This window comes from Tenrec ecaudatus, chromosome 15 (genome assembly GCF_050624435.1).
Source record: "Tenrec ecaudatus isolate mTenEca1 chromosome 15, mTenEca1.hap1, whole genome shotgun sequence".
Taxonomy (NCBI): domain Eukaryota; kingdom Metazoa; phylum Chordata; class Mammalia; order Afrosoricida; family Tenrecidae; genus Tenrec; species Tenrec ecaudatus.
In genome coordinates, this window is record NC_134544.1 from 39,431,524 (window position 1) to 39,449,594 (window position 18,071).

The following is an 18,071-nucleotide window of genomic DNA, read 5'->3' on the forward strand; positions in this document are numbered from 1 at the left end:
TCGGTTTGTCTACTCCTTTAGAAATATGAGGATCATAGAAATTTATCAAATGTCTGATTAGGGTATAAGACATATAATACCAAAACTTGAAACAAAACCTATAGCCATAGTAGTTAAGAGAAATACAGCAAAAGGAAAAACACATAAAAGTGGGTATAAAAATAGACAATGCAAATCAAAGGAGAGCAAGATCTGTAAACACTTGAAAGCAATGATGAAATAAGTGAGGCCTGCCCTGAGGAGAGAATAAACGCTGACCAGGTGGGGAAATATGTAGCAACACTCAGCCCCGTTTAGACTGGCAAAACTTAAGGAGGATCTAAAGAGGAAACTCCATAAGCAGATAAGGAACATTCTGTTTTCATGAATTTATTAAAATATGTATTGGATGCCTGCCATAGGCAAAAACAACCATAGCAGATGTATTCAGTTATGGAATAACCAAAAGGAAATTGAAAATGGTTCTCTGTAGTGTCATCCTCATTCTTAAAGGGCCCTCCAAATAGTTTTTAATCACTAAGTAATGTTCCAGCGACATAAATACTTAGTTAACAGTAAACTCCTCCGGTACAGTGATGTGCTTGATACAGTTGTTCTAGCCACCGACTTTGTATAACTCCCACCAAAGGAAATGATTCTACTGGGTCTGGATAAGAGAAAGTGGGAGGAAATGCTGATATATTATATGAGTCAACTGTGAGTGACTGGTGAAACAGTTGTAATGGGAAAAACTTGGAACTCTAAAGAGGGGATCAGTCCATTTTGCCATCTACTTAGTATAAAATGAGCCATTCTCACAGCTGGGATGGGTGGGATCTTCAGATCATGAGAGAAGAGCCAGGGGACCCCTGTATGGTGAGCCTCCAAGATGCAGGAGACAGAAAGCTGCAACACCAACGGAGTGGAAGGAAGCTGAGTGCCTTAAGGTTTGATTGCGGGAGGGGGTGCCTCCAGGCACTTATATGGGGAGCTATGCTTGCTGAAGCAATGGCTGAGCCTAGGGCCTTTTGGCTGAGACTTCTAGTGGATTGGAGTGCCCTGTGGGCATTTATCAACAGTGCTCCAAGAGTTCTGTAACTCTGTCACAGCAAGGCAGACACTGGCTAAGTGGCCGGAGGACCATAGAGAAGACAACTGAAAAGAGTCTGTCCTGCACAATGAATTGTATCCTGAGTATTTCTGCTCCTGGAATGCAATCTCTTAACTTCCTACTTATTAATAACAAAAACCCCAAAGCCACTGCCATAGAGTTAACTCAGACTCATAGGGCATGGGTTTCTGAGGCTGTCAATCCTTATCAGAACAGATAGCCTCATTTTTCTCGGGCAGCTAGCTGGTAGGGGCCCTGAAGCTTAGCAGTTACATGTTGTTGGCTTGGGAACTGCTACGTCAGCCATTCAAAAACATCATCTGCTCCATCAGAAAGGGCTTTCTACTCCTGTAAAGAGTTGGTCTTGGAAACAGAGGCAGGTCTCCTCTGCCCTATAGGGTTGCTATGAGTCCGCACCAACTAGATGGCAGTGAGTGAGTGAAATGCAGGCCATCTATGAAAGCCACTTCAAGATTTGCCATCAACAGGCAGTACTACCGGGGCTACAAACCATCCTTCCTGTCGTTAAGATTGTGTAGGTACACTTGAACAGGTGCATATTTAGTGTCGCTCTGAGGAAGAAAGGACTTGATGGCAGTGAGTTGGCCACGCAGTCACTGAAAAGTGTAGGAAGTGAAGGTGATAGTAATGAATTTGCTGTAGTTGGAGCTTGGGTCAATTGTTTCGAAAAAGAACATTATATAACATTACAGAGCAAGTATGAGTTATGTGTAAATTGGATATTCATAATTTGGCGATTGTCTCACCAAAATCATTCTTGTTTACGTCCAACCAAAAAAAAAGGACATCACCATCTACATTCTTCATTAAAGCACTCTTAGATCAAAACTAACATTAAAAGGCCTAATTCTCTCATTCAAAGTTTACAAAATAAGAAAAAAAGGAATAGGGATAAAGGTTAAAACTGAACAGAAGGGTATTGTATAACACTGTTGGTCTATCAGTAAATTTTTGTTTGAGAAACAAAAGCCTATTTATAATATAAGAAAGACATAACCGTCAGCATATATATATATATATATATATATATATATATATATATATATATATATATAACTTAAGGGGGATATTTATTAATTCCTAAAGGGGACAAAAAGAATGCAAAGGCACAGATATAACATGCTGTTGAGGGTTACCATTAGCATGAAGTCATAATGGCATAGATAATTTAGTCAGGACACGAGTTAAATAAGGCATAGAACAAAGGAACATGTCACAAATTCATAATGAGTGGCAAATCAATACATCACAGTTACAGGTAGGAGTAGAGAGGACAAAGCAGGCCCATGTTTGGGACACGTACAATATGTTATATAGAAGGTCTTACAAGATTGGTCCAGGACCTTCCAACCAAGGCAGTTAGGGCATGACTCAAGACCATGAGGCCCCCCGTACTGTCCCCAATTACAGTAATCTCCATCAACGACACACCCAGGCAAGCCCCTAAGAGAGACAACCCCTCCCTGGTGACACCGCTTAATTTAACTTCTCAAAGTATTTTTCAAAAATGTTCACAAGACGAATTCATATCTAAAAGCTGTCAGAGGTGGGTGGTAGGGCCGCAGATGATGCCCAGAGAGGTCCAGTATGACCTGGTGTTAGTTTAACTAATTATATTTGCAAAGAATCTTTCCAAATAAGGCAAGAGTCATAGGTCCTAGTGATAAAGGATGTCAAGTTTCTTTTCTTTTTTTTTTAAGAGGAAAGGGGAGCAGGGGGTGTCATGTCAAAATTCCATTCATAATGTTCGTTAAACGCACTGCCTCGAGGGGCACAAAGGGAATCTGGTGGTGCAGCGGCTAAGCACGCTCCTCTCCTGCTAACCAAAAGTCAGCAATTCAAACCCAACAGCCCCTCTGGGCAAGAAAGGTGTGACAATCTGCTTCCATAAAGATCACAGCCTTTGAACCCTGTCCTATTGGGTCACTATTCATCTGAATTGAGTCGACAGTGAGTTAAAGGGATACAGGTAGTTTAGGAAATCATTGACATAGCAATACATGTCCCAAAAGGTCTCTAGGAATGCTAGTACAAATATCCTCACCTAGCAAATCAAGTCCAGAAAATTCAAAAAAAAATTGTATTCCATGATCAACTGGGATTTATTATAGGAATGCAAAGATGGTTTACATCTAACAATCAATTGGATCATAGACAAAACCACCTAAGTAGACGCAGATCATTGAAAGAAATGCAGAAAAAGTATCTGAAAATATTCCACAATTATTCATCATAAAAACCTTCAATAAAGTATGAATAAAAAAGAACTTCAATACTCCAATAAGAGCCACTTACTAGAACTTCACATCTAATATTTTACCTAATGGCTTAAAAATATTAAATATGTTCTTTGGCAAAGAAAGGAAAATGAAGAGAGAGAATTAGAAAGGCAAGGACACTGTGAAATGTCACAGTGGCCATAATTAAACAGCTCCTAATTTCCCAAATGAACAATTTTGGCAATAAAATATTATAATCCATAAAGCCAAGGCATTTATTAAATAAAGAAGGGAAACGACTGCACAGTAGAGCGCCTGACTGCATGTAAGCTGGTCTGTCAGGTTGGAGCCCACTCGAGTCTACTGTGTCAGTTCATGTCACTGAGGGTTTTCATTTTCATGAACCTACCAAATAGAGAGAGCTCTGGCAATGCTCTCAGTAAGTACTAAACTAACTACAAAGTCAGTAGTTCAAAACCACCAGTTACTCTGTGGGAGAAAAAAAAATGAGGCAAACTGCTCCCATAAGGATTTGCAACCTTGAAAACCCTATCTAGGGTGGCTATAAGTTGATAGCAGTGGGTTTCACTTGAGTTTAAACCTAACACGATATCCTTTATGATGACATTTCCAAAGTATTGCCATCCTCGTTTATGAGGTCCATTCCCCTTATATTTCTTCTAAGACTGATGCATTTGTTTTTGTTCTTCCTGGAGTTTTAAGTGGAGAAAATTCAGAAAGTCCCTTAATGAGGCGGCCAAGTTGATATTGTCAGTAAAAAGATATACAGCTGACCCTTGAACAACGTGAGAATTAGCGATCCCCATACAGTCAAACTCCATGTATAACTACGGTTGATTCTTGAACAACATAACGTGAGCCATGTATAGTGTGGAGATGACCTGGTCATGTGGAGATGATTAGCATCACATAACATTGTAGCTGGTTACCTGCAACACTTGACCTCAAGCAACAGATTAAAAATCCGAATATAAGTGAATGGGTTCATGAAATTCAAACCCACATTATTCAGTGGTCAACTATACGGGTATTACATAGCCCCTGGTATGACAAACTGAAAAGACTTCACTTCTATACTATCTTAGGAAAAAAATGCATAACCTAAATATAATCAAGAGACAATCACAGAAACCCATGCTGAAGGACAGCCTGTAAACGAACTGATCAGTATTCTGCACAAGAGTCAAGGTCATTCACTGAAAGGCTGAAGGACCATGATGTATTGGAAAGCCTATGGTGACAGGGCCAAGGAAGACTATATTGGATCCTGAATTAGATCTTGGATCAGAAAAATAACACTAGTGGAATGTCATACATGAACCCTGAATGAAGTCCACAGTTTAGTTAATAATGTTAAACCAATGTTAGTTTCTTGGACATGCAAATGTTAACAGTAAGAAAAGTTGTGTGAAAATAAGAGGGGGCTTCAAAAAGCCTGGAAAATTCTATAATCCTTTAATGCCATTTCTCCACAAACTTTTTGAAGCCTCTTGTTTATAGAATTTTTTGTAGTTTTTTCCATAATTCTAAAATTACTTCAAAACTAGAAGTTATAAAAGCAAGCCCCACATACACCCAAGTTGTACACCAAGCCCCACCTACACCCAGGGCCAGCAGGGAGAGTGCCAAAGAATTATATTTTACCTGCAGTTTTATTTTTTAATTGTTAACACAAAGATATATTTGTGTAATTGTAACACGAAGTGCAGTTGATTGCTTTTACATGGTCTTTCTAAGCATAGCTTTGTAAGTACCAAATGGTAGGGTGGTGCTGAACAAACAAGGTGTTTGTGGCCAATATTAAGAAGCTATTCTGATTGACAAAATACCCAGAGTCATTTTCAATGTGAATGGTGGCTGCTACTTCCCTGCTCTGCCTCACTCAGTGTGAGTGTGGTTTGTGAGTTCTGGGAGGGCACTGCAGCAAATTTACCAAAGAAGCAGAGTGTGTGATGTCGATGCTGGTAAAAAGGCTGGAGAGAGAGAGCAGTAAGGCTGACCGCTGACTAGGAATCAGTCCTGGGCTGATACGGACAGTAATTTCCGGCTCACCTTGTGAAGTCAGAGGATGTCAGATGCCTCTATCCCAGCAGTGTTATAGAATTATGATAAGTTAAAAGAGGGAAAGAGAGTATATTAAACAGTAAAGATGCAATGTCTTGGCCTCTGCTAGAGCTAGTATGAATAATTACTCAACATGATTTGGTTACCTTCACTATGTCTTAGATCAGTGGTCCTCAACCTTCCTCATGCCGTGACCCTTTAATTCAGTTCCTCACATTGTGGTAACCTCCCAACCATAAAATTTTTTGTTGCTATTTCATAACTGTAATTTTGCTACTGTTATGAATCGGGCAACCCCTGTGAAAGGGTTGTTTCTCACTAACCTGAGAATCCGCAAATCTAAAATGTCATTATTCAAGCAACAGTTCTGATTTTGAGGCAGCAACCTAAATAAATACTCTTATATGGAGTTTTTATTTTAACACTTCATAAAAAGATTGCTCTTCACCCTTCCTGTCAATGAATGATTCTACTTTCCTCCTGTTTATGCCCGGTCTAAGAAAGCTGAGTGGACTGCACTTTCCTACTGCTCAATAGTCACTAGGAAAGAGACTAATCAGCATAACACCCTGTCCATGGGCAGAAAAACCCACCAATATAAAACCACCGCAGAAAGACCCAACAGCTACTGCCTATGCTTCAAATGGTATGCCCCACCGTGGTGATGGTCCTTCGCTTTTCATAACCACACTGTGGCCCAAGTTCATTCTGAGCAGATCCAGCTAGCTCAGAGGGCATTGCCGACACCTTTATGGCACTCTATGTTTCCACTGCTAGGCAGAAGAGAAGAAAAAACTGCTAGAGAAAAAGTGCTTTCTATCAGGAGATAGGGTCTGGCCAGCACCACATGAAGGATTAGTTACTGAGTGCACACTGTTGTTGTTACTAGATGTCGTCCAGTCGGTTCCAACTCACAGCAACCAACTACACAACAGAATGAAATATGGCTAGCCTTTACCAGCCTCACAATTGTTCTTATGTTTGAGTCCACTGTTGCAACCACTGTGTCAATCCTTCTTGGCTAGGGCCTTCCTTTTGTTGTGGCCCTCTACTTACCAAGCACAATGTCCTTCTCCTAACAACATGGCCAAAATAGATGAGACAAAATCTCACCATCCTAGCCTCCAAGGAGCATTCTGGCTATACCTTTTCCAAGACAGATTTGTTTGTTCTTTTGTGTGCACACTAGTAACTAAATTATATATATTCCTTGAATTATACAGCTCACAAGAGACCAGCTGAAAATGTATTTCAGCATACTAACCTTCCTGCAGTTTCAAACTCCACTGACATTCGGAGAATGCCTTTCCACCTAAGGCAAATTAAAAGTTCCTTATCTTTTCTTGAAACTTTCTGTGTGTGCCATTAAAAGACTACTGTGTATGTCCCTACAGCCCCAACCCCACACATCTACAAAGGCTTCTAATGAGAAGTCAAAATTCTGAGTCAATGAAAAATTAAAGTCTAGCTTTCCTAGTGTACTGCAAAACACATTTAATTAGGAGAATAAGTTACAATTCATTCAACAAAATAAAAGAGCAGAATAAATATAAAATAATAATTATCTACTCATTTTACATTGGCAAACTAATGCTGCTGCACTTTCTATTTTTCTTCTGAGTAATGTCACCGAGAGAGAGCAAACTGTCCTTTGGGAAAAATCAGAGATCTGCTCCTAGAAAAGACCACTGGTTTGCAGTGAGTTAGTATGCATGAATCCACAGGGGAACCATGCAGTATTTGACAGTTTGGGCGCAGGACATGAAATAGTGGAGGTTTGCCCAGTTTCTTGGAACTTGGCTTGTATACATCAAAAACTACAACAGTGGCCAAGGTTACTTGGAAGCTTCCCCCCACCCCCTTAAAAACCAAGTTTACATGGTCTGTGCATTATTCTGTCTGTGGTACCGCTTTACATCTGAAAAAAAAACTCTCAGTAGAACAGCGCAAACGCGCATATGGAGATCTATCACCACCGCTTGGGGTAAATGACAATGTCCTTCAAAGCCACTCATTTTTCATGTCCCTGTGAACGATGCTACCTTTCCCATCCATGCCAACTATTCATTAAGCTCACTGTAATCAACTTTCTGAGGTCATTAAATTCTACAATCTTGAACAAAAAGAATTTCTCGATCCAAGCATCTCTTAGAAAAATCCATCGGTGCTCCATTTTTCCTTCTGCAAATGTAAATCAATGCTGGACACCTCAGGAAAGCCCTTTCTGTCACCTGGAACCCATACCGCACACTGTCCTTCAGCATTCTCCTTCCACACACTGAGTCATTTACAATACTCCCAATTTACCTTGTGGTGTCTATTCTCCATTGACTTGTAAATTTTAATTCTTCCTAATAGTGTAGTTAAGAAAAATGAAGAGAGTTCCTGGAACATATCACAAGTTACCAACGAGGTATTTATCGATTATTAAGAGTGCCTGTGTTGCTGGCTTACATTCGGGGTAGAACCTGTGTTGTTTTTCCATCTGAAGCTTCACCAGTAAGTGTTACTCTGAAATATATGTCTTCTCTGTCTTTATTTTCAAGCATCTTATAATGGGTTGTCACTACTGTCTTTCATCTTGTTTGAATAAATCCACTTTCGAACTTAGCAAGTCTTCTAAAATGGCATGGTCGCATCAGGCTTCCTCAGCTCAGCCCCGAAAGCCTCAGGAGCAGCACCAGCACAAGGCCGACTCCTGAGGCGTGGAGGGCAGGCACCGCTCCCCTCTCCGGCCTCTTGACCATCTCTGTCACCATCCACCCCCTGTAGCACTCTCTGACTCTGCTGGGTTCCAGAATTTGTGAAATGGCCACACAGAACGGACAGACCATACCGAACCACAGTACCAGGATGAGGAAGCATGTAAGCAAAATCTCCCTTCTTCAGGGCAGGGCTGCGCTCAGCTCCTCAGCCATGTAGGGCTCCTCTTAGACCCCGGGAACAAGCTCTCCTCAACATGCACCGCGTTCCCCCTGCCCCCGCCCCCACCTCCAAATGAGGACAGACTCCTCTCAGCCCTCCGAGAACGGGGCTCTGTGGACAGGTCTCAAGTATAACCTAAACTCTATTCAGCTCTAGCAAATGTTACAAAGCTCCACAGTCAAGTGCCTAGAGGTGCCCAGGTCCACCAGGCAGCCTCCTGTGCAAAGGCACTTGGTTCTATCGCCCCATGGGTGGGCATACCCGCTGTAGCCACTTTACTTTGTGGATCGGGAAGCCAACTATCATCTGGCACCAATAACCTGGTTCTGCTGCTTCCATCTTTCTGCCAGTGTTCCAACTTCGAATGTAGTGCCTTCTCTGGTGTGATAGCTGTTTCCTGTGTCAAGCTGGTTCCCAGCACAGTGACCCTGAGTCCAAAGGACACCGTCCACACGAGGCTCCTCTTCTTAGTAGTAGTGAAATCCATCTCTACTCTGGAATTGGTCCTCTTTTTAAACCTAGCAGACAACTACAATGGTTCTCTGAGCACCTCTGTGCATAGCCAGGTTCCATGATCCCTATTTGCATTATTAACAGGCTGTCCACTCTCTATGACAGGCCCCACGCACCATATTTGCACTCCCACCCAATCATTCGTTGGGACTGACAGGATTGTGAATAACTGGGAAGGCCATATTAAGCAATTCAATATCATTTTTTTTCATATTTATTGCCATTTAGAATCATCAACTGTAAGGACATCTGTTTTATTTCTTCATACCTAGGAGCCCTGGTGGCACAGTGGTTATGCATTGGCCTGTGGTCTGCAAGGCTAGAGTGATAAACCAACAGCTGCTCGGTGGAACAAAGATGGGACCTTTGACCCCCGAAAAGAGTTATTCATTTGGGAAACTCATAGGGGTAGTTCTACCCTGTCAAACAGGGTTGCTATGAGTCAGCATCAACTTGATGGCAGTGAGTTTGTTGTTTTTTTTAATGGGTACTACTAAAGATACTGAGTAGCGAGGGCCTCCTGAATGGATCCCTCCTGGGTACAGGTAAGCCACTCTTACCATTTGGGTACACATAAAATTTACCCACCTCCCGTGGCTAAAGTCAAAGCTACATTTTATACTTTATACCTCAGAAGCAACATCTTAAAAAGTACTCTGGGTTGTTACTTTGCCTTCACTTAGCTTATTACCCTGCAACTGAAAAGCATGCTACCTGTTTGGGGAGGTGTGCTGAGAGCTATTGGATATTACAGTCTTCTGAAACATGCTGTGGATGCCAGGCACTCAGGGACTTTCTGCTCCAAAGGAATGCAAGTGGATCTGCAGAACAGCTAAAAGTCTTCAGTATATAAAAAAATTCACTATTGAAAATACATACACTTTTCTAGCTCTTCAAATACCTTCCCCCATTTAGTATGATCTTTATCAGAATGGACACATTCTTCAATCTTCCTGCGTCTGGTCAGCAGACATGAATACAAACAACTTTACAATCATCTATTAATACTTTCTCATAGCTCAAGAATTACTAAAAAATCTACTCATTAAAAAAAATCCATATTGTAGGCTAGGTAGGAAGAACCCAACAGACGCAGGTGTTATTTTACATGCCAATGTGCTTTTTTCAGACAAGGAAATAAATCTAAATATCCTTTACCAAAAAAAAAAAATGAATGAAGTTGAGTTTTCATTGACTCTTTCTCTTTTGTTTTCAGCTTCCACACACAAAAAAGGGTTAATGTAAAGCAAAATATAAGACTCCAAGTAAGTGAGGAATATTCTACAAAATGATAGAATTTTCCAACAGATTCAAGGTCATGAACAGCCAAGAAAGACTAAAAAATTGTCACAGATTTGGAGGACAGACATGACAACTAACCACAATGGGATATACGGAATTTGATCCTGGAACAGAATAATGTAAGAGTTGGAAAAACTAGAAAAATCCAAATCAATTTTATTTAATTTCTTAGTTTTAACAATTTAACCAAAGTTATATAAGAGGCACACACACACACACACACACACACACACACACACACAATTTCGAGACTCAAAATTATCCTATGCAGGGTTCTGAGGCTGTAAATCTTTATGGCATCAGGACAGCCTTATCTTTCTCTGGAGGAGCCACTGGTGAGTTTGAACCACTGGCCTTGTAATTAACTGCACACACTTACCTATCAGCAGCTCTCTTACTGAGTGCTTATTATTCACCACCTAGTCCTAAAACAGTGACATGTAATCAGGAAAGACCAGTCCCTGAAAAGGACATCATGCTTCATAACACAGATGTTTAGCGAAAAGGATGATTTTCAAGGTCACAGATTGGAATGGTAGCTGCAACAACGGGTGCAAACATAACCACTGTGAGGATGGCACAGGACAGAGCAGTGCTTCATTCTGTTGCATATAGGGTTGGCTCAATCGCACCCAACAACAACAACAACAAAGCATCACTTGACAGAATTTACAAAGATTATACTACCAGGGCCATATCAAGTAATTCACTGCACTACAACTACACAAATCAAAACAGTGTGGTACTGGTAGAAGGAGAGACATATAGATCAATGGAATAGCAATGAGAGACTGCATATAACTCCTTAGACCATGGCCAATAGATTTTCAACAAGGATGCCAAGTCCACTCAGTGTGGAAAGAATCATCTCTTCAACTACAGGTTCTAGGATAACCGAATCCCCAGATACAAAAAGAATAAGGCAAGATCCATCTCTCATACCAGACGTGAAAATAACCCAAATGGATCATCGGCCTAACACAAACTGAAACTGTGAAAGTCTCAGGATGGACACTGGTACGGATGGGAATGGAAGCACAGGGAATCCAGGGCAGATGATCCCCTCGGGACCATTGGTGTGAGTGGCAATATTGGGAGGGTGGAGTGGAAAGGGGGAACCGATTACAAGGATCTACATGTGACGTCCTCCCTGGAGGACAGACAACAGAAAAGTCGGGGAAGGGAGACATGGGACAGGGCAAGATGTGACAAAATAATAATTTATGAATTATCAAGGGTTCATGAGGGAGTGGGGAGCAGGGAGAGAGGGGGAAAATGAGGAGCTGATGTCAGGGGCTTAAGTGGAGAGCAAATGTTTTGAGAATGATGAGGGCAACGAATGTACAAATGTGCTTTACACAATTGATGTATGTATGGATTGTGATACGAGCTGTATGAGACCCTAATAAAATGATTTTTTTAAGAGTAAAACTACGTTTTAAGATTTTTCCCTCCTGATAGATGACTGCTGCAAAGATTTCCACCAAACAATTTAGGGTGCTAAATAAATGAGAAATTATTAACCGGAGAGTAGTTTGCTTCTCATGTTTCTTTTTGTGTTCTTTCTCTTGTTCTACTTTTTTTAGTGTCACAGAATATCTTCTTTCCTAAGAGTTTCTGCTTCCATAATATCAATAACATCACCAAAGAGTGATCTCTTTCACAAAATAATGCATTTCATATAAGCTTTCATCTCACCTGGCCAGTTCTTTAATTAAGTTTGCAATGCGCCTTTTGTCTTCAAGACATAAATCCTTCAATGATGCACTCTTTATTCCTTCCTTGAGGCAATTCTGAAAAAGAAAACATAAGGCCTTTTGGTTAACTTTTACCAAAAACAAGTTCTAAGTTTTTCCAAGAAGCCTCTTAAAATAAGTACTCACTCTCTCACTGCCATTGACGGATAGAGACTGCTGACGGATAGAGACCCCTGGGCTTTTCCAAGATCGAAACTGTTTGTGGGAGTACAAACTCCGTCTTTCTCCTGAAGAGATGCTGCTGGTTTTTAACTGGCAACCCTGCGAATAACAGCCCAATGCTTAAGCACCCCCAGGGCTCCACTGAATAAGTTCAGAAGGTGAAATTTATTTGATAGCTTTCATCTGGTAAGATACTATGTAACAATTTTATTTAGATTTACTGTGAACTTGAAACAGTCTAAAGAACTGTTCCCAAGCAGACATTATGAACCTGACACAGAGAAGTTCACAGAAGGAACTCAGAGACAGCACTGTCCGTGAACAATGCCTCATACACGGAACTGAGCCATAATTCAGGACCTGCTACTTAGGGGGATATGAAGGCTGGCAGCCAGCGGTATTCGAAGTATTATAAATATTCTCAAATTCATCTGAAACAGTGGTTCTCCACCTTCCTAATGCTACGACCCTTTCATACAGTTCCTCATGGGGTGGTGACCCCCCAACCATAACATTATTTTCGTGGCAACTTCATCACTGTAATCTTGCTACTGTCATGAATCAGGTGAATTCTCTGAAAGGGTCGTTTAACCCCCAATGGAGTCACGACCCACAGGTTGAGAACCGCTGATCTAAAAGAACACTAAATCAAAGGGCAATAATAATGATATCTAACAGATCTAGTGTTGACTTCATGCCAGGAAGGGTCGTCATACCCATTAACCCCTTTTCACAAATATCTATCAGTCAGACAATTGTTGTTGTTGTTGTTGTTAGGTGTGTCATCGAGTCAGTTGCGTCCCACAGCGACCCTGGGCACAATAGAATGAAATACCACCGTCCTGCGTTGCAGCCACTGTGTCAGTCCATCTCATGGAGGGCCTTCCTCTCTTTCGCTGCCCCTCCACTGTACCCTCCAGTACACTGAAGCACTAGAATGTGACAGGTACTGCATGTTAAACCAAGGAGCCTGGATGGCACTGTCAGATCACCACTGGGCTGCTAGCCACAAGGTCAGTGGTTTAAACCCACCCACCCCTCCGCAGGAGAAAGATGAGGCTGTCTGTGCCTGTGGACACCTGCCACCTCAGGGACTGTCAGAATGGCGCAGGGCCAGGCACTGTCTCCTGCCCTGGTTCACACACTCATGGAGTAGGAACTACTCAATGGCACCGAACAGCAGCATCTGTTAAAGGCTGGCAGATCATCCAAGGTACTTTCAAGGGTTCTTCTACCTTTGTAGCAGTTACTGCTCAGATGGGAGGGGAAATGTAGAAGACTGGAGAATAAGAAAAAAGAAATTACTCACCTGTTGATCAAGTGAATCTCCTGCACCTTTGAAAGACTCCATGGAGATGGAAGAGGCAGTCGCCTTAGAAGGCTTACATTTCACATCAGCCTTTGGACTCATCGACTTGTGTCTTGATCTGTCATTTCCTACTGCAGTAATTCCTAGTGATGGCCATCAAACAAAATTCCAGTTCATACCTTCTCATTCTCCCCCCTCAGCCTCTTCCTTGATAGCCTCTGCTTCATGGGAAGTGATGGGGAAGAAGACTATGACTTTATGGATGTCCTTTTAAAGCTTTCTTAAGAAAGACTTTAAAGAAACAGGTTAAGATTCCACTGAAAGGTTTCTAAAGGTTGTGTGAACATTCATGAGTCCCAGTAGAACCAATAAATAACAACATGGCATGGATGCCTTAATTCTGGGCTAAGTACGGAGTTTATTCTTCCCATCATTTGACTGCCTTCAAAAGTTGGATTTTACTACTCATCTCGTAACAACCAATTAACCCTGTATCAGGAGGTTTTCACACTTTGCTCTGAAGTGTTAAATTTGAGCTGTTTTTCATTATATTAAGAATAAAAGAGTCTCTTGTCTATAATACATGAATAAAATATACAAGTCCATCAAAAGCTGACTTGCCCAGCATGCTCCAAAGATGAGCCAGTACTTGAACCCTTAATAGGGAGATGCTAAATACTCCAAAAACACACTTCAGCTCCTGGTGAATTCTTCCACCTCTAGTTACACAAGCAAAGTTGTCCAAATGTCTGAGTCTTCTCCCAACACAAAGGAACAAAGGAAGTTTACCAATTAGCACTTTAAAAAATCATACCTGGAACATACACTACCGATTGTTCTTCATCAGAGACTGTGCAGGAGGACATCAAGGAAAATAATACAAAAGATTATCCAAAATTCAGATGCTGCTGTAGAATTCTCAACTTCTGCTATGATTTGTCACTCCATTTGACCTTTCAAGAACAAGACCAGGAAAGAGCCAAACCCACTGCTAGAGAATCGAATCCAACTCACAGTAACCCTAAAGGATGGAACAGACTGCCTGCTGGCGTTTCCATGGCGGCTACTCGTCACAGAAGTGGACTGCCACAGAGTGGCTGGTGGGTTTGAACTACCAATCTTTTGGTTAGCAGCTAACTTTTTTAACCACTTTGTCACCAGGGTTCCTGTTTGCACAACAAAAACTATAGAATAAAAGAAGTGATTTAAATGTAACATTATTCTTTTAAAGTTCATTATTATGTATATATATATATATATATATATATACACACACACGATTGTTTAATGAGAGAAAAATCACACCGTTGTAAATCTGTTCTTACATGTTCTATAAAAATTTGATAAACTTTACGGAAGAAGGCCTTATTCCACAACATGTCTATTCAATCTTATTCCTAAGTGAGGCGTCCTACAATCTGGGCATCTACATGTTTCTATGAGGTTCCTTTTCCTCTCCTTTTGTAAGCAGGAGCTAAGCCTCCAGTCGGTTGAGTATTGGAGAGGTTATTTTAGGCATGAACCATGAGTAATTTCAAGATGGGCTTTCACTTTGAAGAACACCGTTTGAGGGCAAGTCAATCACGCAAGCACAAAGGCACTTTTTATTCTTCCAAAGTGCCTTCACAAATGTCCCAAGAAGCCCTGCTATTTTAAAAGTAGCAGATATCTAAGACAAAAGAACTCTTTTTAATTTCAACAAGAAATTTAGAAATGGTCAAATCATGACACTTCTATTGAAAAAGATCAACATAACAAGAAAGATAGCTTTCTTTCCCCCCAAAATTTTTTATTTAAAACTACAATATACCTAAATGCACTAATGTCCACAATTCGATGAGTTTCCATTATACAATCAGGAAGAAAGTATCTATTTTTTTCCCAAATGATCCTGAAAATTACAAAATGTAATGTTCTTTCCCCAAAAGGAAAAAAATAAAATAAAAAATTCACTGTCATCGAGTAAATTCTAACTCATAGTCACAGGGTAGGACTTCCCCTCTAACTCTTTACTGGAGTAGAAAGCCTTGTCTATCTCCAGCAGAGCGACTGACCTTGGTTTCAAACAGCTGACCTTGTGCTTAGAAGCCCAGACATAACCAAGTCACATTCTGTTTTCCAATATTTTACAAAGCAATTACTTGCAATTTTCTTCCTGGAGCAATCTAGTGATTTGTTAACATGTTTAAAATGGCAAAGTTTGACTTCCCTCTCCATCTGCCGAATAATGGAGAGTCTTTTCAGGGAATGTTTATTGGAAATACCTAGAATTCCTATCAGGAGTTTAGGAATATTAAGACTTCATGGTCTGAGCTGCCAGCTGCTATCTAATAGTTCTCAACAGCCTCACTCTCACAGCTCCAAAAGTTTATGCTGAAACCTGATGACTTTAAACTTTCAATTCCCTCTCAAACATTAGCATAGAGCTTACAAAGTTTTGGGAGCATAAGAGGCAAGTAAATAAACAGCAACAACAACAACAACAAAAAACCCTTAGACTCCATCCTTCACAAAAACTGATAGCAGAGGGAGCGTTTCTAAAGTCTGTGACACGCAAACAAAGCAAGGTTTTAGACAACAAATGGGTGCAGGCCCCTCCACAACAAAAACGGATTTTTTTTTAATGTCCCTTCGGAACCAGTACGAGGCCTTGCACATGCAGTAAAAAAAATAAAACTAAGAACAAACCCACTGCCATGGAGTAATTCCAAGTCATAGCAACCCTAGCTAGGGATTCCAAGACTAAGTCTTGATGGAGCAAATAGCCTCATCTTCCCTCCTGGAGCAGCTGGTGGGTTTGAACCGCTGACCTTGCAGTTCATAGTCCAGACCTAAACCAAGACACCACCAAAGCTGACGTTTAATTATGTGTTAGCAATACACAAGTGGGAAAAAGCATCCAAGGGAGAAAAATCTAAAACAATCGTCAAAAAACAAAGTTACTTCGAGTCCTGCTTGGCTTATATTGTACTTCCTGAAACTCTTACTGGGTCTCCCCTCAACTCTACCTACTGCTGAATCATGTCTCACCACCAGCAACACTACCTCCTGATTTCAGTTCCCATCTGCTCTCATCAATACCATGGCACTAACCTCTTAACTGCTTGGTTTCCACACAGAAGCCGCTACAGCCCATCCTAATACGGGGGCCTAAATTATCATTTAAAAACATATGTCAAACCATGTCACCTCTCTGCTTACACCAATCCAAGGATTTCTCTTACTGAGATTAAAAATCAAAGAATATAAAAATGTCTTCAGGCTTGAGACCTTACCTCTCACTATACCGTGATGTCTCCTTCACCTCATTTTCTGTCACTCTTGCCGTACTCAGTCTACACTTCCTAATTATTGCTAATGAATTGTGTAAGCTCCTTTACCCGAGCTTTGCACTTCGGATTTATTTTATCCAGAAAGCTCTTTACTCAGATATCTTCACAACTTACAATACTCACCTCTAAGTCATCTGTCGTTTGATTAAGGTTTTTACTTCCTACCCATTTATGTACTTCAAATTGCAAAATTCTCCTTGCTACCAACTTGCCCTTGAGCCTCTATCTGTCCCCGACAATAATAACCCTTTTCCATCTTTATTTTTCTCTGTAGCACCTACAACCATTAGACTTATATTACTGATCCCAAGATTCATCTCATCTCACTAAAATGTAAGCACCAAGAGGATGAGTATTTGTACAAGCACGATCTATAGTACACCAGCTAAGAAAAAATATTCTTGACATTTAATTTTATGAGGCATTGTCCAACAACTTCCGGTGTGAGTTTTCTCTCATTATACCACTAACAATATGCAGTCAAAGCATCTGACTTCTATCTACATCCACGCCAAATTTCTTTTCAAATACAAAACTATATAAAAATGGAGTTAATTTTAAAAAAACGAGAAGACTAAATATATGTGAAGTTGTCTACATTCAATCTATCCATCAGTGGCCATCTATCTTTATCTCATTACCATAAGAACCCAAATATTTACCTTCTTCAAACATAGTTTCCCAAAAAAGTCTGTTTTATGGGAAAGTTAAAGATATACAATATATATCCAGTGTCTAACAAGCCTATTAGTAGGTTCCATATCCCATCTTCGCTTTACTTGGATTTCTTTGGACATGCTTTAGTAAGCAGAAGATGATGGAGCTTAAGAGTTGATGGAAAAATGAAATTGAAGCATAATGGAATTTCTCACAAATGTTTTGAAGCTCCCTCATACAGCAAGCTTGAGAGCATCCTTAGTGCTGAAACCACTCTATCCAAATCCCCAGAGTTAAAGTGATTAGAAACTGCCTAGGCAAGATGTAGTAGAAAGCATCTCTACTCCAGATCACCAAGATCTGAAGGAAATGAACTTAATTATGCCTACTCTACTCTACTGTACACTCTACTCTCTCTACCCTAGTCTACGGGAGCCCTGGTGGCTTAGTGGGTTATACATTGGGCTATTTACTGCAAGGTCAGCAGCTCGAAGTCAACAGTTGCTGACTGGGAGAAAGAACCAAGATGATGCTTTCTCCTCCCTTATAGATTTCTAGTCTGAGAAAGTCGCAGGGGCAGTTCTGCCGTGTCCTAGAGGATCACGAAGAGTTGGAATTGCCTGTATGGCAGCGAGGGGTTTTTTTGTTTTGTTTTTGTTTGGTTTGGTTTTTATTGGTATTGTACCCCATTCTAACCTT

The 18,071-nt window shown here is 40.7% G+C and overlaps 1 protein-coding gene across 3 annotated transcripts in view; it reads right to left on the reverse strand.

Moving 5' to 3' along the window:
- KIAA1328 (KIAA1328 ortholog) overlaps window positions 1–18,071 on the reverse strand; it is a 260,762-nt gene that overhangs the window by 239,553 nt on the left and 3,138 nt on the right. Inside the window, exons 2-5 of one of the 3 annotated variants that reach the window (XM_075532526.1) lie at window positions 14,198–14,233; window positions 13,384–13,526; window positions 12,039–12,173; window positions 11,854–11,948 (exon numbers count right to left, since the gene is read on the reverse strand). In XM_075532526.1, the coding sequence (XP_075388641.1) occupies window positions 11,854–11,948; window positions 12,039–12,173; window positions 13,384–13,526; window positions 14,198–14,233 (409 nt within the window). The remainder of the gene's footprint in view (window positions 1–11,853; window positions 11,949–12,038; window positions 12,174–13,383; window positions 13,527–14,197; window positions 14,234–18,071) is intronic. The other 2 variants (XM_075532527.1, XM_075532528.1) reach the window with 2 other exon arrangements.